Consider the following 20,459-nt stretch of genomic DNA (forward strand, 5'->3'; position numbering starts at 1 on the left):
CTGCTAACAGAGTACCTTTACCTGCTAACAGAGTACTTTTAACAGAGTACCTTTACCGCTAACAGAGTACCTTTACCGCTAACAGAGTACTTTTAACTGCTAACGGAGTACCTTTAACTGCTAACAGAGTACCTTTACCGCTAACGGAGTACCTTTACCGCTAACAGAGTACCTTTACCTGCTAACAGAGTACTTTTAACAGAGTACCTTTACCGCTAACAGAGTACCTTTACCGCTAACAGAGTACTTTTAACTGCTAACGGAGTACCTTTAACTGCTAACAGAGTACCTTTAACTGCTAACGGAGTACCTTTAACTGCTAACGGAGTACCTTTACCGCTAACAGAGTACCTTTAACTGCTAACGGAGTACTTTTAACTGCTAACAGAGTACTTTTACCACTAACAGAGTACCTTTACACTGAGGTGTCAGTACTTTTACTGCAGTCAGTCAGTGGTGGTTGATGTTTAATGATGACGTTGACACTCGTCAGACGGACGCTGGTGATGATCTCAGACGTTTAGTCAGGACTCATCAGCTTCTGTCGACAGGAGAACAACAGATGATTCAGAGGAGTAAAGAGCTGGCGGAGGATGAAGACCATTCAGAGGAGTAAAGAGCTGGCGGAGGATGAAGACCATTCAGAGGAGTAAAGAGCTGGTGGAGGATGAAGACGCTCTCATGTAGCTTTGTTCATTTTCAGGCTCCACAGTCAGTCAGTCAGTGACGTTCGTCTTTATTCAACAGCTTTGTCTTAAATGTTGACGGGTCAGACAGGTGACACAGGTGACACCAGCGAACCCTCACCATTGGCTGACAGGCGAGTGGGCGGAGACAGGAAGTAGAAAACAGACAGAGGACACATCTCAGTTGTCGTTATGACATTAAAGAACATTTGATGATGAGCTCTAACGTGTTAATTACTACACAGTTCATATTCGTAGCTCTTTTATTTATTTGAAAACATTCAGTTTCATTTTTGACCTCTTTGAGCCTCCGTACCTCAGTACTGATTAGAACATGTTTAGAACATGAAAGGATCCTGTTAGAACATGTTTAGAGCATATGGAGGATCTTATTACAACATGCTTAGAACATGAAAGGATCCTGTTAGAACATGTTTAGAGCATATGGAGGATCTTATTACAACATGCTTAGAACATGAAAGGATCCTGTTAGAACATGTTTAGAGCATATGGAGGATCTTATTACAACATGCTTAGAACACGGGGAGGATCCTGTTAGAACATGAGAGAGATCTCGTTAGAACGTGTTTAGAACACGATGATCTTGTCATGTGGGGAGGATCTTGTAGCGATGAGGAACCTTTTAGATCCCGTCGTGTCGTCATGGCAGCAGTCTGTACGTTTCCACCCGTCAGGTGAACAAACCAACGTTGTTCTTCTTCTGTGGTGAGATTCAGATTCCTCCAACACCTGTTAATGTCCCAGTGCCCCTGTCTGCCCCCCCGGCCCCCCTCAGGCCAGGTGGTGCTGCGTGGTCATGAGGACCAGGGGAACCTCTTTGTCTCCGGTGCCCAGCAGAGGGAACATCCTGCCGGTGAACTCGGAGGAGCCGGTGAAGCTGTAGATCTCTGAGCCGGACTTGGCGTTATAGAAGGACACCTGACCCTCCTCCACGTCCAGGAAGACGCCCACCTGACGGAGCTTCGGAGGACTCTTCACCTGCACGGCGCACAAACACACCTTCATTTAAACGTCGTGTTTGGGCCTCCGTACGGGACGGCTAAATCTGACTGGTTAGCGGTTCGTCCGATCATCAGTAATGTGTGAAGGAAAACGTTTTCTAAGAGCCGGGGTCATTCAGGGTCACATGTCTAACATGTCTATCAAAACTTCAATTTTAGTTCCATGGATGGCAGCTCCACATTGTTCCTGTTTAATTCTGAATTAATAAAACTAAAACTTCACGTTACGTACACACGTCTAAATTATTACCTTTTCAGAAAATGGTCATATTTATTCACCAATATCATTTTAATTCATATTACACTGTGCTAATTCTAGATGATTCCAGATTTCTTTATTCAAAATTTTTTACTTTAGAAGTTGAAAATGTCTAATTAGAAAATAAATGTCATTTTTCAATTCCAGTGTTTAAGTAAAACAATTTGGCTTTTTAATCCATAATGTTGACACGGATACTAAATCAGTGTCATGTTTTATCTCGTGATGATTTGTAAAATAAAGTTTGACCATTAGTATTTGTGTTCAAAAGACTTTTAACTTTATCAGTGGGCGTCCGTATTTAATCTACAGTTTTAGATTTTAAAGAGTTAATAAGGAGACGTGTGACATGAAACATATGAAATCAGGCGTGATGTCACGTGACCTTGGTGAGAGGCGGAGCAGTGAGCGCTCGCAGATGGCTGCCGCTCCACCAGATGGCGTAGTATCCGTTAGCGGGGCTCATGTCGAACAGGCCTTTCCTCTGCGCCGACTCGCTGACCACGCCCAGCTTCCAGTCCTTACTCTCCCCGACAAACACCTGCACAGGTGGACAAAACAGACGGGGTTCACACCCAGCTCTGGTCCTGGATCGGTGTCGGCGGTGCGTCCTGAGCCTGACCTCCCAGTAGTGGCGCCCGAAGCCGAATCCCTCTTTGGCGATGACGCAGGACCAGACGTCGAAGCGCTGCTGACTGTTCCTGTAGAACTGCAGCTTCTCGCCTCTCTTCAGCTGCTTCCTGTCCTCAGACAGGATCAGGAAGGGGTACGCCGTCACCGGGTTCAGCGTCACGTCCTCTGGAGGCAGCGCGCACACGGCGAGGAGACACATTAACATTGTGGTTTAGCACGCTAACACGCAAACATTAGGTCAACGCGTTGGTTTTCATCGCCCCCTGGTGGCTGCTGCAGTGAGGCAGTGATGCTGCCAAACGTGGGTCAAACTAAAAATCTGATTATACAGGTGCTGGTCATATAATTAGAATATCATGAAAAAGTTTATTTATTTCAGTAATTCCATTCAAAAAGTGACATTTGTATATTATATTCATTCATTACACACAGACTGACATATTTCAAGTGTTATATAATATTGAAGACACCTGGTGCCACACTCTAATCAGCTAATTAACTCAAAACACCTGCAAAGGCCTTTAAATGGTCTCTCAGTCTAATTCTGTAGGCTACACAATCATGGGGAAGACTGCTGACCTGACAGTTGTCCAAAAGACGACCATTGACACCTTGCACAAGGAGGGCAAGACACAAAAGGTCATTGCTAAAGAGGCTGGCTGTTCACAGAGCTCTGTGTCCAAGCACATTAATAGAGAGGCGAAGGGAAGCAAAAGATGTGGCAGAAAAAAGTGTACAAGCAATAGGGATAACCGCACCCTGGAGAGGATTGTGAAACAAAACCCATTCAAAAATGTGGGGGAGATTCACAAAGAGTGGACTGCAGCTGGAGTCAGAGCTTCAAGAACCACCACGCACAGACGTATGCAAGACGGGTTTCAGCTGTCGCATTCCTTGTGTCAAGCCACTCTTGAACAAGAGACAGCGTCACAAGCGTCTCGCCTGGGCTAAAGACAAAAAGGACTGGACTGCTGCTGAGTGGTCCAAAGTTATGTTCTCTGATGAAAGTACATTTTCATGTCCTTTGGAAATCAAGGTCCCAGAGTCTGGAGGAAGAGAGGAGAGGCACAGAATCCACGTTGCTTGAGGTCGAGTGTAAAGTTTCCACAGTCAGTGATGGTTTGGGGTGCCATGTCATCTGCTGGTGTTGGTCCACTGTGTTTTCTTAGGTCCAAGGTCAACGCAGCCGTCTACCAGGAAGTTTTTGAGCACTTCATGCTTCCTGCTGCTGACCAACTTTATGGAGATGCACATTTCATTTTCCAACAGGACTTAGCACCTGCACACAGTGCCAAAGCTACCAGTACCTGGTTTAAGGACCAGTTCTTAATTGACCAGCAAACTCGCCTGACCTTAATCCCATAGAAGATCTATGGGGTATTGTGAAGAGGAACCCAGACCCAACAATGCAAAAGAGCTGAAGGCCACTATCAGAGCAACCTGGGCTCTCATAACACCTGAGCAGTGCCAAAGACTGATCGACTCCATGCCACGCCGCATTGCTGCAGTAATTCAGGCCAAAGGAGCCCCAACTAAGTATTGAGTGCTGTACATGCTCATACTTTTCATGTTCATACCTTTCAGCTGGCCAACATTTCTAGAAATCTTTTTTTTGTGTCAGTCTTAAGTAATATTCTAATTTTCTGAGATACTAAATTTGGGTTTTTCATTAGTTGTCAGTTATAATCATCAAAATTAAAAGAAATAAACACTTGAAATATATCAGTCTGCGTGTAATGAATGAATATAATATACAAATGTCACTTTTTGAATGGAATTACTGAAATAAATCAACTTATACTGATATTCTAATTATATGACCAGCACCTGTACATCAAATACTTTTTTCACCAAAGATGGTTTCCGACATTGTGTTTTAATTAGTGGTGTGATGACGTCACGATTAACCAGCTACCTTTTAATGTATAGCTCGTTAGCTTCCCAACTACAGCAATTTCATAACCTATAGAGTAACTCAAGATGGAGTAATAATAAGAAGTAAAGAATACTTCTAAGAAGTAAAGTTCTGGACTCTTAGACCAAGCGGGGCTAAGAGCTAACTGCTAACAGATTAACTGATGCTACCATTAGCTAAATATCATACAGTACTTTGTGTGTTAGCATATTGTACGATGGTGACACGCTAACATTTAGATGTTAGACTGTTTAATTGTTGTCTCGTTAGCGTTAGCGTGCCAGTTTGCTGTACAAACAAAGGTGGATGACTCAGTTTAAGCTCTGTGTTCATCAGTCTAACATTTAGAGTGTTTGCTCGTTAGCTTGCTAGCATTAACAATTAGCTATCTGCTAATAACAGAAGATTAGCACAGCTGTACTTAGGTTAGCTCTAGTTAGGCCTTAATGCTAATGTTAGCAGGCTCAGCTCACACTTAGTGTAACATGTATTACACACAATGTTTAAGATGTTTGCTTGTTAGCACGCTAACATTATAACACCAAACGTTAGCTTGGACAACATGGACACTGATGCTCACCCATGTAGACTCGGACCTTCTTGTGTCCTGTGACAGAACACACTGATTTTAGTTTGATGGTTTCAAATGTTAAGATCACACGTGTGAACACATGAACATACAAACAGACCTGAGGACGGTTTGATCTTCTTCAGATCTGAAGGGAGACAGGAAACAGTCAGTCAGTCACTCTTTCACATTAAAAGTCCTCCCTGATACCCCTGCTCCTCTGATCGCTGAGGACCGACTGACCTCTCAGAGACCACTGGCTCTTCTTCAGACTGGCGCTGCTTCCTCTCAGACTCATCATGCTCTCCGCCACCATCAGGTCACCTGACGAGACTGAAGCAGACCACAGACCGGGACTCACTGCCAGCACCACCACATACTGACGGCCTTCCCCTTATCGTCCGCCAACGACACGTATTTATCTTGAGGTGAGACTCACAGGACCCCCGGGACCCCCGGGACCCCCGGGACCGGACCTCCCCCATCCTGATGTCGTCCATCTTGTCCTTCACCTCGGACAGAGCGCTCTTCACCTCCGCCAGCTGGAAGTGGAGCGAGAACTCGTCCTCGTCCACCTCATCCTGCTGGTCCTCAGCCAGAGGAGCCGTGGCCTCCTCGAAACTCTGAGGGGGGAGAGAGGAGAGGAGACGGGGTGAGGAGGTGAAGGGAGGAGGTCCCAGGTCTAAAGGCTAAAGCTAAACTCTGAGGCTAAAGCTAACAGACTGAGGCTAAAGCTAACACACTGAGGCTAACGCTAACAGGTAGGACATCCTCCATCTCACCTGTTGATGGTTCACGTGGACGACATGCAGAAAAGAAAAGTTCGGGTCTCACCTGCAGGAAGCCGATGTGGTCCTGACTGACCGCCTGGACCTCCAGCGTGGCCCTCCTGTCCATCAGCTGGCTAAGCTCCGCCTCCAGCCGGCTCACCAGCTCATCCCCCTTTGACATCACGCCGTCCAGCTGGTTCTCGATCCCGCCCACCACCTGAGACCGGATCCTGTCCAGCGAGCCCGCCACCTCGTCCAGGAGGTGTTCCACCTCGTTTCGCTCTCCGTCTGCGTACGTCTGAAATAAAGTGAAACACAGAAATAATTCTTATTAAGTGTGTTTTCATCACTCGTCTCACTGTTAGATAAAGTTCAGACTTCTGACCTTCACTCCCTCCAGTTTCCTCTTCAGCTGAGTCACAAGAATCTCCTTCTCCTTGATCCGGTTCAGGATCTCCTGCTCCGTCCTCGCCACCTGTTTCTGAACACACAGGTGAACACGGGACGCTGTGATCGGCTGAACGTCCTCTCACATGACAAACTAGTTTTGTCCTCGTCTCTACCTGTTTGCCGAGTCTCTCGGTCTGGACGGAGACGGTTTTATGTGTTCGATGTTCCTCCAGGACACAAATGGCACAGATGCAGCGCTGACATGTCCGACAGTACACCTGGACAAGTGAAAGCATCAGGAGGTCAGAGAGTAAAAACATTTGGACTCATCAGTGTTTAAGACTCACAATAATATCACAGAATAACATGTTTAACCTCTTCTTCATAGAAGGAGACTGTTGGTCATTCAGGGTCTCTTCAACTAGTTAAGAAGTTTAGAATCAGAGCTAAAGCAGGTGCAGTCTGGTTGAACTGTGAATGTGTGTTCACTGTTGTTTTTCTAGATAAACGATCGCTGCAGCAGTCCAGGTGAGGTTAAGTCTCGTTGCCAGACTCCAATCAGGACCTTGTCTTTTTCAGAATAATCCTCATCTAATGTCACAGAGTTGTCACACAGCTGATTTGTGACATTTCTCACAATATGAGTGTGTGAATCATCCTCCTAGCTAGAAACATTTAGACCTTGTTGAGAGAGTAACAGCATGTATAACGAGAAGAGCAGTGGGCCAAGTATCGAACCCTGTGGAACACCACATACACTTTAATGAGTACTGGAAACACGCTCAGAAATACGAAAAGCAGTTGAGGTGTTTTGCAGAACAGCACTGGTCTTCGTGTTTCAACTCATTTATCAGCACAGGCTGACTCATTGAAAGGATCCTTAAAAAAGAACCAAAACAGCGGTTTGTAAAGACACTGAGCTTGTTTGATCCACTGACAGGCTCAGAGTGTTATTCTAAGTGTGTGACAGCATCATGGAAAGGATCCCTACAGAGAGAGACCTGGAAGATCCTTTTGGTTTAACCACAAACAGCACACACACCAGACTACATTCACTAAAACAGGGATTTTAGAGCTGGTGCTCTGCTGCTGCTTCATCAGTCAGTGTTTAAAATATAGAAAATAAAAACAGGTGTGAAGTTCTCCTTTCACTTCTTCCTATATGAACACAGGATGTTGTACTTGAAGTGTTTGAGGTCATAACCGTCACGATCAGGACGTATTCCCCCTCACCTCCAGCAGGCGGTGGTGTATTGAGCAGGTGCGGCCCCTAAGGGCCTCCTGGGGGTCCATCAGTGGGTGGTTGGAGTAGAAGGGCGTGGTCTGGTGAGGCTGCACATGCTCAGTGCAGTAGGAGGCGGTGCAGGTGAGACAGGACCTGACAGCAGGCTGTTTAACACCTGTACAGACGTCACACCACACCACCTCCTCGCCCGCCGCCGCCGCTGTCGTCACAAACGGGTTGGTGCCGTGGCCGTCTGCCATGGTGGCGGTGGCCGGCGTCCAGCTCCTGACCGGCACAGGTAACCCTGCGGCGCCGTACCGAGCCAGTTTGTATTTATCTGCGATGAGGGCGAAGACTTTGTTGACGCTGAGCCGAGGACGTTCATCAAACTGACGCTTACAGAGCGGACATGTGCAGACCGGACTGGACGCCCAGTAACCGCCGATACACGCCTGCACAGACACAGGAGAGGGGGGGGAGGGGGGAGAGGGGGGTGAGGACGAGGAAGACGACGATGATGAAAAGGAACAAGAAGAAGGGAAAGAAAAAAGGATGAAGAAGAAGAGGAAGAAGATCAGACACTCGAGAAAACAAAAGAAAACAGGAAGTTTCCAGCGTTTCCCCGACGACCAGGTGGAGCACGAGACCCCTACGGTGGTCTCAGGTGACCTCCGATCAGGTGTTGTGGGCGTGGACGCTACCTGGCAAAAGTTGTGTCCACAGGGGGTGGAGACGGGCTCGTCGAACAGGTCCAGACAGATGGAGCAGGTGAGCTCCTGCTCTGAGAACAGGTCCGGTGCCGCTGCCTCCGCCATCGTCGGCCTCCTGCACAAAAACACTGATGTTACTGAAGGTCTGAAGACGTCACACCTGGTCATCACCTGTTCATCACCTGGTCATGACCTTCATGAGTATTTACTCAACTAGTCGTGTCCACAAAGAACTGTTTTGTAAATTATTAATTAAAGAACTTCTTTGAGGCAAAAGAAACAAACAAACATTACTGATGGTTTTTGAATGTAACTCCCCTGTTTCTACCCATGATCCTCTCTGTCCACATCCTGGTGTGTGAGTGACTGGTAGGTAGTAAAAGTGTTGGAACTGGTCCAGTAGATCACCTCAGCCAGCAGACACCAAACAGACGTTCTATCGCTCTCTGAACACACCAGACTACATTCACTAAAACAGGGATTTTAGAGCTGCTGCTCCATCAGTCAGAGTGTTTCTGTTACTGAGACATAAAACAAGCTCTTTTAGTGGACCTACTGTGATCAGGTGCAGTTGTCCCAAAGGATCACGTTGCAGCCATTGCAGCCCGTTTGGTGTCTGCTGGCTGAGGTGATCTACTGGACCAGTTCCAACACTTTTACTACCTACCAGTCACTCACACACCAGGATGAGGACAGAGAGGATCATGGGTAGAAACAGGGGAGTGACCCTTTAAATACAAATGAACAGTTTCTTATAAGAACCAAAACTGTGGAACCAAATTTGGTTCTTCTATACAGCAGCTCCTGTCTGCAGAGGATGAACCCCTGGATGTTCAGACAGCAGCTCCTGTCTGCAGAGGATGAACCCCTGGATGTTCAGACAGCAGCTCCTGTCTGCAGAGGACGAACCCCTGGATGTTCAGACAGCAGCTCCTGTCTGCAGAGGATGAACCCCTGGATGTTCAGACAGCAGCTCCTGTCTGCAGAGGGTGAACCCCTGGATGTTCAGACAACAGCTCCTGTCTGCAGAGGATGAACCCCTGGATGTTCAGACAACAGCTCCTGTCTGCAGAGGATGAACCCCTGGATGTTCAGACATCAGTGGATCACTGAGAGACTGAAGGAACCTTAAAAACAGACAGGTTCTCTATGAGGTTCTGCAGCCTCTGTTTTCTGGAGCTTTATTCTGGAGGGACGTCATATGATGACTTCCTGTGGAGGAGGAAGTTACTCTGAAGGATTCAACATGAGCTCCATGTCTGTGGGGTCAAGGTTCACACAGTGGAGGAGGAGGAGGAGGAGGAAGAGGATGAAGAGGAGGAAGATGAGAAGGAAGAGGAAGAGGAGGCAGATTTCTGTGCATCAGATGAAGTGTCCCTTCAGTGGGCTGGTTAACATCCTGGGAGCTTCTCAAACAGGATTAAGGTCGAATGTCACCACATATTTTAAGTCCACAGATAAAACAGCCAGAAAACAACACGTTGAATCAGTCGTGGTGACGTGTGACGTTATCTGACAGGTTATCTACGAGCTGCTGTCGGTGACAGACGGACCGGGTCCAACGACATTCCAGCCGACACACAAACACCTGAAATAACAACAGAGTCACCCAGGTGAGACAGACAGGTAGAAAGACAGACGGGGGAAACAGTATTTGGGACGGTTGGTCTACCTGTCTGCAGTTTCCTGTGTGTGTGTGTGTGTGTGTGTGTGTGTGAGGAGGCTGATAACACCTGTGCTGAACAGGTGTGAGCAGATGAGTGGGGGCGGGGCCACCTCACCTGTGTGTGAGGTGCGTTCAGTGTCAGCGTGGACACCGACAGACACCGACAGCACAAAAATAGTTTCATGTTCTTAGAAAACACTGAAGCTACAGGAAATATAACATTATGATGTGGAAATATTAAGAATTTAAAGAAAATACATTTGTTCCAACAAACAAGAGCTGGAAATATTCGTCTATCAGTAGAACTGATCAGCTGTGTTCTAAAAGTACCAGTTACCAGTCGCTAATGTCTCTGTGACCGTCTGAAAACACCACCACGTCACTCTGGTCCTTTTATCCGAGGAGGTCGCACTACTGTTGTACCCGTCGTTACTAAGCAACCAAACGGGGACACTGGAAGTGTTCAGCCAAGAAAAGAGTGAGAGCACATATTAACTAGCTAACTAATGCTAATTTAGTTAGCTAGCTAACCAATTTAGTAGCTCTTAGAGGTAATCACAGTTCTGCTAGCTAACCAAATTAGCTCGGTAACTAAATTAGCTTGCTGACAGAACATGTTTGTGCCAAAGATGCAACAGGTGACCCGCCCCTTCATGATGTCACAGATGACACGCAGCATGAGGCTCAGTTGACCTTTAAATCGATATCGATATATAGATATACCATTAAATCTTATTTTCTTAGGGTATATTATTGTAAGTGTAGGAGGTAAAGGTGAGGTCAGAGGCTGTAACAGGAAGTACAGCAAGTATGTGTGAGAGCAGGAACTATGAACAGAGACGGACATGTGTGTGTGTGATGATAGTCTGTGTAACACACACACACACACATATACACACACACACACACACACACACACACACACACACACACACACATATACACACACTGTGTACTTTCACTACAGATACTTTGTGTGGTTTTGAACCTCAGATGGATGCTAGCAGTTCCCTCTGCTTCCAGTCTTTATGCTAAGCTAGGCTAACTGCATCCAGCTATTTCTTCCACTGAAGCCAAACCACAAACTGACAAACTGACTGATCTCTGATCAATGATCTCTGATCACTGATCAGAGATCAGAACAGAGTCTCCTGGCGTCTCGGCCACAGGTGAATCCCGCAGGTTCTCTGTGTTTGTGATTCTGAACGAGAATCAAAGAGAAACTCTTCCTGAACTCACCTGATCGCTGACGGCTGAGATCACAGAAAGTAGAAGAAAGTAAAAACGGGGTTTCAGATCAGATCGACTCGTCTGACAAACAGTTTACAGACTTAAGCTGAACAGGTACAGGTTCAAACAGCAGCAGTCTCTCACCTGTCTCTCTCTCTCTCTGTGGGTCGATGTGTTTCTGACAGGAATACCTGAAACTCAGGTACTGCCAGCCTGTGATGTCACCGGGGGCGGGGCCTTGCTCATGAATGACAGAGAGTGGTCAGGTGAGTTTGGCAGGTGAGGCTGTTTGTTCACACGTGACCACGCTGACGCCCTCAGACAGACACTCTCGTATGTGTGTGTGTGTATATATATATATATATATATATATATATATATACACACACACACACACATATATATATATCACAGATCAGATATAAAGAAAACAAATCAATAGAACAAATGATTTAATAAAAACTGTTTAAAATGAACAGAAACTTCACCTTCACCTCCCTCATCTTCATCCTCCTCCTCCTCATGTTGATCCAACTGTTTACAGAGGACGGAGCCAGACAGGACGGAGGACATTCCTGCAGGAAAGGTGTGTGTGTGTGTGTGTGTGTGTGTGTGCGATCAGGTGTGAGCTGGTGGATCCAGTTCAGCAGTTGGTCCTCGTGCCGTCTGATTGGCTGATTTGTATCTCGACTGTTGGTATGAAATGAAAAACACTTCGGCCAAGAACAGAAAAAACGAAGTAGAGCTCAGAAATATTTTATTTATTTATTTTATTTTAAATATGAGATAGTCCATCCACGTGTAGACAGTAAAAATAACACTCATGAGAGCTGGTAACACAAATTAGAAAAACATTTAGAAGCTAAGTGGACTGGATCTACAGTACAGTAACCACCAGCTGCGTTAGCTTAGCTTAGCCTTTCACAGGTTTGATTCCATTAACAGCAGCATTAGTGCTAGCTGGCAGCTAGCCTCGCTCCATCACATGAGAGGAACGTCCACCGTTCAACAGCTCCAAGGTACGGCCATTTTGATTTGTAGTAACCAAAACGATTAGCCAGATTAATGTCATTTGTTAGCTTAGAGAACAGCTGTGCCTCCTCTTCATCAAACACCAACTGGCTCAGCTGTGCTAGCTTGTGTAGCAGCGATTAGCATTATACTACACTGTTAGCATTGTGCAACAGTGTTAGCATTATACTACACTGTTAGCATTGTGCTATGCTACTTTAGCATTATACTACAGTATGTTAGCATACTGTAGTATAAAATCCATCTTCCTACTACTAGAAGTATGATGCCGTCAAAGGGAACCCATGGAGCTCGTGGTTATGACACAGGAAGTCGTGTACACGTTATATTTGGGGTTCAAGTGGTACATTGTGAAAACAATGTTGCTAGGCAACATGGACACCAAAAGACTCCTTGCATCAGGAAGTCGACGTGGCTAAGAATTTAGCTAGCTAATGAGGGGCTAATGTAACGTTAGTGCAAGAAAAGTGAGGCTGTTTGGAATATCAGCATTTAATTTAATCTATTTTTTAAGTACATAAAATTACTAAAGAATGTCTAACGCAAGACCCCCCCCCCTTTGAAGGCACCATAAACCCAGCTGACATCAGATTGGGAGTTAGCTTGTTAGCTTAGCATCAGACAGACTGAGTTGTTCTCTTTTGCAGCTAAGCTGTTAGCTCCTGCTAACTGTCTGAGCTCTCAGTATTTGGGGTTGAAAAACAACAGAGACAAGCTGAACTGTTTTACTTCTTTAATACAACCACTTGATACAAAAGATAAAGACGGACGCCGTGTGGCGACACTGTGGCGACACTGTGGTGACACTGTGGCGACGCTGTGGCGACGCTGTGGCGACACTGTGGCGACACTGTGGTGACACTGTGGTGACACTGTGGCGACGCTGTGGCGACACTGTGGTGACGCTGTGGCGACACTGTGGCAGGAACAGGCAGCTGAAACTCCAGGTCTGATTTTGTGTTCCTGATGTTTGGGCCTCCAGAGTTCCTCTTCAGAAGTCTTTATAATGCAGCAGCCTGAACACAAAGAAAACCTATCAGAACGTCTCATCTGGAGACTTTTAACTCACATTTTCTGTGGTTTTAAACTAAATCTGCAAACATCTAGCAGTTGTGTTTATTGGCGGCCTTTTAGGGAACAACACTTCTGTCATAGCTGCGTTTCATCTCTGATTCTGTGGGGTTCAGTTCAGGCTGGATGCTGAAGGGGGGAAACCTTAGTCCCTCCCTCCGACACACTGAGACTGATTTTAGGTCAGAAGACATTAAGAACAAGAAGCGTTCACTAAATGAGTAGAGCAGATAAAATAAATCAGACAAAGGGGAATCTGCTGGATCTACGAGGACACCTGGTGTCCCTGAAGGAGCCGATTTACTGCCTCACCTGAAGAGAGGGGCGTGTCCTTTGTTGTTGGCCAATGAGAAGAAGCCGCTGTGTGGGGAGAAGTCGAGGCAGCTGGTGCGGTAAACGATCTTCTTCTTGGAGACGGGGAAGTTGGAGAAGACGGTGAAGCTGGGCAGGTGGACCTGAGGGGACGGCAGCAGGACAGAGGCAGGGTAAATGTTCTTCATCACCACCACCACCATCATCATCATCATCACCACCACCATCATCATCATCACCACCACCACCATCATCATCACCACCACCACCACCATCACCACCACCATCATCACCACCATCATCATCACCACCATCATCACCACCACCATCATCACCACCACCACCATCATCACCACCACCACCACCACCATCATCATCACCACCACCACCATCACCACCACCACCACCATCATCATCACCACCATCATCATCATCACCACCACCATCACCACCACCACCACCACCATCATCATCATCACCACCACCACCATCATCACCACCACCACCACCACCATCATCATCACCACCACCACCATCACCACCACCACCACCATCATCATCACCACCATCATCACCACCACCACCACCACCATCATCATCACCACCACCACCACCACCATCATCATCACCACCATCATCACCACCACCACCATCATCACCACCACCACCACCACCATCATCATCACCACCACCACCATCACCACCACCACCACCACCATCATCACCACCACCACCACCACCATCATCATCACCACCACCACCATCACCACCACCACCACCATCATCATCACCACCATCATCATCATCACCACCACCATCACCACCACCACCACCACCACCACCATCATCATCACCATCATCACCACCATCATGACCTCCACCACCATCATCACATCACCATCATCTTCATCACCACCATCATCATCTTACCAGCCGTATGGCCTCGTCCTCGGCTCTGGAGGCGATGGCCAGGATCTCAGAGGTGGGGTTGAAGGCCAGAGAGGTCGCTGAGGTCAGCAGATTCATCACTGCTTTCAGAGGCTTGGGATTGGCCGAATTCAGACACGCCTCCTGGGAGTAGACGTTGACCACGCCGGCCTGAGAGCTGGAGCGGAGAGACGATGGACACTGATGAAGCTGATGAAGCTGATGAAGCTGATGACTAAAGCGTTGGTGTTCCTGTGACCCTCCACCAGCTCCCAGAGACACTTCTCCTCCTCAGCTCATGTCCTCCTGACGGAAGCCTGGAGGGGCCAAACTATTTTGGGACCGTTCAGGTTTATTTGGCGTCCACTGAGCAGAGTCAGGACCACAGGTTGGGAACCTTTGACCGAAGCCAAAACACACGTTTACTTTCCCTGTAATGTTTCAGGTGTTTCTGCTGCTCCACAGTGCCCCTCTCTAAAAATGGGACTTTTCTCTATGCAGTTCTGAACACTGATGAATAACCTCAGCTCACCTCACCCCCCCACACTTCGCTCAAACCACGGAGCCGTCGTCTCTGAGCAGGATGCTGTGTGTGGGCGTGTCTTACCCGCAGGCGAGGTACTGTCCGTTCTGCGAGGTGGCGATGGACGTCCCCGTCACACAGCCGTCATCGGTAAACCTGTTAACACACCGACTGCTGCGCATGTCCCACACATACACCTCCCCCTCCTCTACACACACACACACACACACACACACACACACACACACAGACACACACACACACACACACAGACACACACACACACACACACACACAGACACACACAGACACAGACACACACACACAGACACACACACACAGACACACACAGACACACACACACAGACACACACACACAGACACACACACACACACAGACACACAGACACACAGACACACAGACACAGTTTAACCACATGACTGACAGGAAGTTGATGTGTGATGTCACTCTCTCTCTCTGACCGCTGTGGACTCACCTGAGTTGGCGAAGACTTTGCTGCCGTCGTGTGAGAAGGCGACGCCACTGACATCACCGTTTATCTTCATACTGTGAACCACCTCTTTAGTCTGTGTGCACACAGACAGACAGACAGACAGACAGACACACACAGACAGACACACAGACAGACAGACACACACAGACAGACAGAGACAGACAGACAGACACACACAGACAGACACACAGACAGACAGACACACACAGACAGACACACACAGACAGACACACAGACAGACAGACACACACAGACAGACAGACACACACAGACACACAGACACACACAGACAGACACACACAGACACACACAGACAGACACACAGACAGACAGACACACACAGACAGACACACACAGACAGACACACAGACAGACAGACACACACAGACAGACAGACACACACAGACAGACACACAGACAGACAGACAGACAGACACACACACACACACTTTTCTCTCAGTTTATGTGTTTTGATGTGAAACAAAATCATATTTAGTGTTGATATTTGTGTGAAACTCATTAAAACTCCAAAATGTCAGAGACGAAGAAGACTGAAGCTGTGACGTCACAGAGAAGAAGAAACTTCACTTCCTGTTTGGATAAATCTGTCCAATGACAGATCAGATCAGCGAGCTGCTGCTCCTCCCACACCTACAGCTAAATAAGAGAAGAAGAAGAAGCAGCGGCGGCGTCACCTTGAGTGTGAGGAGGTGCAGGTAGCCGTTGGTCCCAGTGAGCAGCAGAGCGCCTCCTTCAGGACACACGGAGAACTCCTTCACTCTGGCTTCATTCAGACCTGAACACAAACACAGCAGCTCAGCGACGTCGAGGAAGAGGAAGAGGAAGAGGGGATCCTCCCCCTCTTCATCATCATCTCAGGAGCTAATGCTAGCATGCTAACACACCAAGCTAAGACGGTGCACATTATACATGCTAAACATCAGTATGTCTGCACTGTCTCTGCTAGCATGTCTGCACTGTCTCTGCTAGCATGTTTGCACTGTCTCTGCTAGCATGTCTGCACTGTCTCTGCTAGCATGTCTGCACTGTCTCTGCTAGCATGTCTGCACTGACTCTGCTAGCATGTTTGCACTGTCTCTGCTAGCATGTCTGCACTGTCTCTGCTAGCATGTCTGCACTGTCTCTGCTAGCATGTCTGCACTGTCTCTGCTAGCATGTCTGCACTGACTCTGCTAGCATGTTTGCACTGTCTCTGCTAGCATGTTTGCACTGACTCTGCTAGCATGTTTGCACTGTCTCTGCTAGCATGTCTGCACTGTCTCTGCTAGCATGTTAGCACTGTCTCTGCTAGCATGTCTGCACTGTCTCTGTTAGCATGTTTGCACTGACTCTGCTAGCATGTTTGCACTGTCTCTGCTAGCATGTTAGCACTGTCTCTGTTAGCACTGACTCTGTTAGTATGTTAGCACTGTCACTTTTAGCACTGTCTCTGCTAGCATGTTAGCACTGTCTCTGTTAGCACTGACTCTGTTAGTATGTTAGCACTGTCACTTTTAGCACTGTCTCTGTTAGCATGTTGGCAATGACTCTGCTAGCATGCTAATGTTGTCTCTGTTAGGCACTGTAATTTATAGCACATTAGCATTGTTAGCATGCAGATATTAGCATTTCAAAAATGTATTAAAACTGTTTAGGGCCATAAAAAAAATATATATATAAATTCCCCCCTCCCCACAGTGATCGCTGCCCCCCCCCCCCCCTCACCCCTGACGGTGTGCACAGGTGTGACGCGGCCTTCCATCATGTCGTACAGGTAGAACATCCTGTTCCTCAGGCTGGTGGCGATCACCGTCTCCCCGTCACGGCTGAACTGAGCTCTGTGGACGGGGAAGCGCTCCAGGTGGATGCTCTGGATCTTCGGGTTCGTCTTCCCGTCCACCTGCAGGACGCAACGGGGGCGCTTTAAAGTCACCGTCTGACATCAGAGAGAGCCGATTGGCCGGCCGGCGGCGCGTACCTGGAAGAGGGAGACCGATTGGTCGAAGCCGGCTGTCATGACGACCTGAGCGGAGGGGTGGAACTGGACGGTGGTCAGTCTGTCCTCTGACGGACGGGCGCTGTTGGCATGGAGACATTTCTTCACCTGAGAGGACGGAGACAAACGTCAAACGGAGGGTCACATGACCAGGAGGGTCACATGACCAGCATTTTAAAGCCTTTGTGGCATTTGATTGGCAGGTGACTGACCCTCAGGATGCCGCTGGGCAGACTGTCTGAGGACGCCACAAAGTTTCCCGTCCTCCTCAGCAGGTCGTCCTCCTCCTCCTCCTCCTCCTCATCTTCGTCATCATCTTCTCTCACACACACACACACACACACACACACACACACACACACACACACACACACACACACACACACACACACACACACACACACACACACACACACACACACACACACTTTACACAAACCCTTCGTTTATTTTTCTACACGTTAAAACGTTTCTCTCTGTTTCTACCTGTCGTCTTCGTCTTCCTCACGCTGCTGTCGGCCCACGATGGAGCTCCACCCATCGACTTCTGAAACCTGAAACACACACACACCAGGTTCAACGCCACAAAGTGTGTGTGTGTGTGTGTGTGTGTGTGTGTGTGTTCAGGTGTGTGTGTGTGTGTGTGTTCAGGTGTGTGTACTGACTGCTCCCTCATCCTCTGCTGTAGTCTCTGTTTGCTCATGGTGGACTCGGCCTCCCCCCTCATCAGGTCTCTACGGTAACGGTGCTTCATGTCCACCCTGAAACAGACACACCTGCTGGTTGGTTCGCTGTAAACAGGCACAGCTCATCGGCCGCCACCTACGAGGGGGCGGTCCTAGCATTCAGGAGGAAGCTCCCACTGTCACCTGGACGGCTTCATATTACGCCAACTCACTCTTCCTCCAGCTCGTCGTCCTCGTCCACCCAGGCGGCCTCTCTGGTCGGCCGGGGTCGCACGCGAGCTTCATCCTCGTCCTCCGATTCACCCGACTCCTCGTCTTTGTCCTCCGCCAACAGAGGCTCGGTCTGCTCCTCGTCCTCCTGCTCAGAGGAAGACTGGCGGTGAGCTGAGAGGTGGGGGTTCATGAGGTGACCAATTACAGCTGACAGGAAACCAAACTCCATTCAAAAAACACACAATTCTACATTCCTCTGCTGGCCTGTGACTGCACCCTCCCGATATGACAACACGTCTGATTCAGAAATAGCAGCTCACTGTTTCTGCATCAGTCCCACATTTCAAACTCCTGTTTTATCCAAATAACTACATTCTGTGGCATTAAAACACACTCTGGCACACTGGCATGAATCTGGTTGACCCGGATGTCCAAGAGTGTTTTTCGTACACAGAGAGACTCCAAGTGCTACAAAAACAAAATGGTCTGACACCTGTTTGCAGTCAGGTGTCTGATGATAACTAGTGAACCGAAGTTACCTGATACACCTGGAAAACTCTCGACTTACAATATTTTGTTTTCAGACACTGATATTTTTTACTCGTGACCAAGAGAACATAAAAAGCGTTGACATCTCATTGTTGCTAGAAGATAAGTGGCCAGTTTCACCAGAAATAACGGGAACATTATTAGGAATCATCATAATTTGCTCAAACTCAGAAATACTTTGGCCCATGAGTAAGACAACAGTAAATTAGCAGATTTTTGAACGGGGTCTGGTGAGCGGTCACCTCCACCAGTCTCTCCAGCAGCTCGGCCTCCGCTCCGAACACCAGCTCCTCCAGCAGCTTCACCGAGCTGTCCTTCTCTCCCAGCACCGCCAGCCTCTTCACGTGTTTCTGCCGTTTCCGTTCCTCCTCCTCGGGGTCAAACTTCGGTGCTCGAGTCCTCTTCCTGGCCGGTTTTTTGCCCGGTTGTGTCTCCTCCGTCACCGGCAGCTTGATAACGTCCTCCATGGTGCCCAGTAAACCAAACTCCTAACAGAATTCTACTGATTTAAGCTCTCGGCGCGCAGACACGTGAGGCCCCCGGTGTTTCTGTTTTGCTCCCACAGCCAGCACACACCGCTCCTCACGTGGACACCGCTGTTTTCTTCATGTGCTTCCGGGGAGGTGTCCTCCGGGCCTGTCAAAATAAAAGCCTGCCCCCACCTGGTCGCTGACAGAAATGCAGCACTGACCTTTGAACTATAAACTCCGATTAATCGGTTATAATTTATTAATGGATTTAAATAATGCTTCATCTATTATTTTTGTCCATTCAGATTTTGTTCACTGTAACGATTCAGAAACATTTGACTAGTGGTTTTATCACCAGTTACTGATTTAATAACGCTTCACAGACACAAGACACCAAACACTTCTATGAAATACTGATGAAAACAATCCAAAATACTATTCATAAATTCAACTAAACACAAGATAAAGATGGATACTCATAAAAACACAAGATACTTGACTTAAGATAAAGACTTCAACACCGCCCCCGGTGTGAGTCAGTTCCTGTCGGCCGTGAACTGCTCCACATGATGAATAGTGATGAAGTGGGTCTGTCTGTTCCTGGACAAACAGCCCACAGACACTGACGTCAGACTGAGGAGAGGAAGCAGAGTCGTGTTGGACACTTTATTTCAGTTAGAATACAGAGAGAGAGAGAGAGAGAGCATGCTGTTACACTGAGACTCTACCAGACCGTCAGTCCCAGTCTGAGTCTAAAGCTACTACGGTTAGAGCGCCTCTGTCCTCCACATAAGTCACTTTATTCACATTTATCAACACCATTCTGCTTGTTTAGACGTTTTCACAGTTTATGACTGAACAACATTTACAGCAAACAGTTTGTAAGGCAAACAAAGGGGGGGGGGGGTCGCAGTTAAACATGCAGCGTCGCCTCTATTACACGTCTGGTTGTCAAATACAACATCTCAAACACAAACCTTAAATCAGCAGAGTTTTGAATGGAGTCTGGTGGTGAGCAGCCTGAACAGAACAAGTTGTTTGGTGGAGTGGAGAACAAGTGAGCCGGATTTACCAGAAACAACTGGAAACCA

The 20,459-nt window shown here is 47.6% G+C and overlaps 2 protein-coding genes across 2 annotated transcripts; both read right to left on the reverse strand.

Moving 5' to 3' along the window:
• Positions 1-715: 715 nt before the first annotated feature.
• LOC139217002 (E3 ubiquitin-protein ligase TRIM39-like) lies at positions 716-8,284 on the reverse strand. Its single transcript, XM_070848258.1, has 12 exons — positions 8,170-8,284; positions 7,477-7,920; positions 6,417-6,521; positions 6,239-6,334; positions 5,918-6,151; positions 5,523-5,706; positions 5,327-5,416; positions 5,205-5,231; positions 5,096-5,122; positions 2,590-2,765; positions 2,353-2,508; positions 716-1,685 (listed from the first exon to the last, which is right to left on the reverse strand). The coding sequence occupies exons 1-12, from the start codon at positions 8,281-8,283 to the stop codon at positions 1,479-1,481; spliced, it is 1,860 nt and encodes a 619-aa protein (XP_070704359.1). The 5' UTR covers position 8,284; the 3' UTR covers positions 716-1,478.
• Positions 8,285-12,826: 4,542 nt separating this feature from the next.
• utp18 (UTP18 small subunit processome component) lies at positions 12,827-19,467 on the reverse strand. The gene is made up of 13 exons (XM_070847289.1): positions 19,141-19,467; positions 18,349-18,494; positions 18,116-18,211; positions 17,937-18,004; positions 17,663-17,766; positions 17,433-17,558; positions 17,180-17,354; positions 16,150-16,250; positions 15,437-15,527; positions 15,024-15,147; positions 14,420-14,594; positions 13,490-13,632; positions 12,827-13,122 (listed from the first exon to the last, which is right to left on the reverse strand). Exons 1-13 carry the CDS (start codon positions 19,363-19,365, stop codon positions 13,098-13,100), a joined length of 1,599 nt encoding a protein of 532 aa, XP_070703390.1. The 5' UTR covers positions 19,366-19,467; the 3' UTR covers positions 12,827-13,097.
• Positions 19,468-20,459: the final 992 nt, after the last annotated feature.

The sequence above is a fragment of the Pempheris klunzingeri genome, chromosome 17, assembly GCF_042242105.1.
Source record: "Pempheris klunzingeri isolate RE-2024b chromosome 17, fPemKlu1.hap1, whole genome shotgun sequence".
In the NCBI taxonomy this organism is placed as follows: domain Eukaryota; kingdom Metazoa; phylum Chordata; class Actinopteri; order Acropomatiformes; family Pempheridae; genus Pempheris; species Pempheris klunzingeri.

Excerpts from the sequence above, each read along its gene's own strand:
- utp18 (XM_070847289.1), bottom strand. The coding sequence starts at position 19,365 with ATGGAGGACGTTATCAAGCTGCCGGTGACGGAGGAGACACAACCGGGC. Across the intron at positions 17,559-17,662 it reads TGCCCAGCGGCATCCTGAGG|GTGAAGAAATGTCTCCATGC; the intron begins GTCAGTCACCTG and ends CCGTCCTCTCAG. Across the intron at positions 13,123-13,489 it reads GGACACGCCCCTCTCTTCAG|GCTGCTGCATTATAAAGACT; the intron begins GTGAGGCAGTAA and ends CTTTGTGTTCAG.
- LOC139217002 (XM_070848258.1), bottom strand. The coding sequence starts at position 8,283 with ATGGCGGAGGCAGCGGCACCGGACCTGTTCTCAGAGCAGGAGCTCACC. Across the intron at positions 6,522-7,476 it reads TACACCACCGCCTGCTGGAG|GTGTACTGTCGGACATGTCA; the intron begins GTGAGGGGGAAT and ends TCACTTGTCCAG. Across the intron at positions 5,707-5,917 it reads ACCACATCGGCTTCCTGCAG|AGTTTCGAGGAGGCCACGGC; the intron begins GTGAGACCCGAA and ends CTCCCCCCTCAG.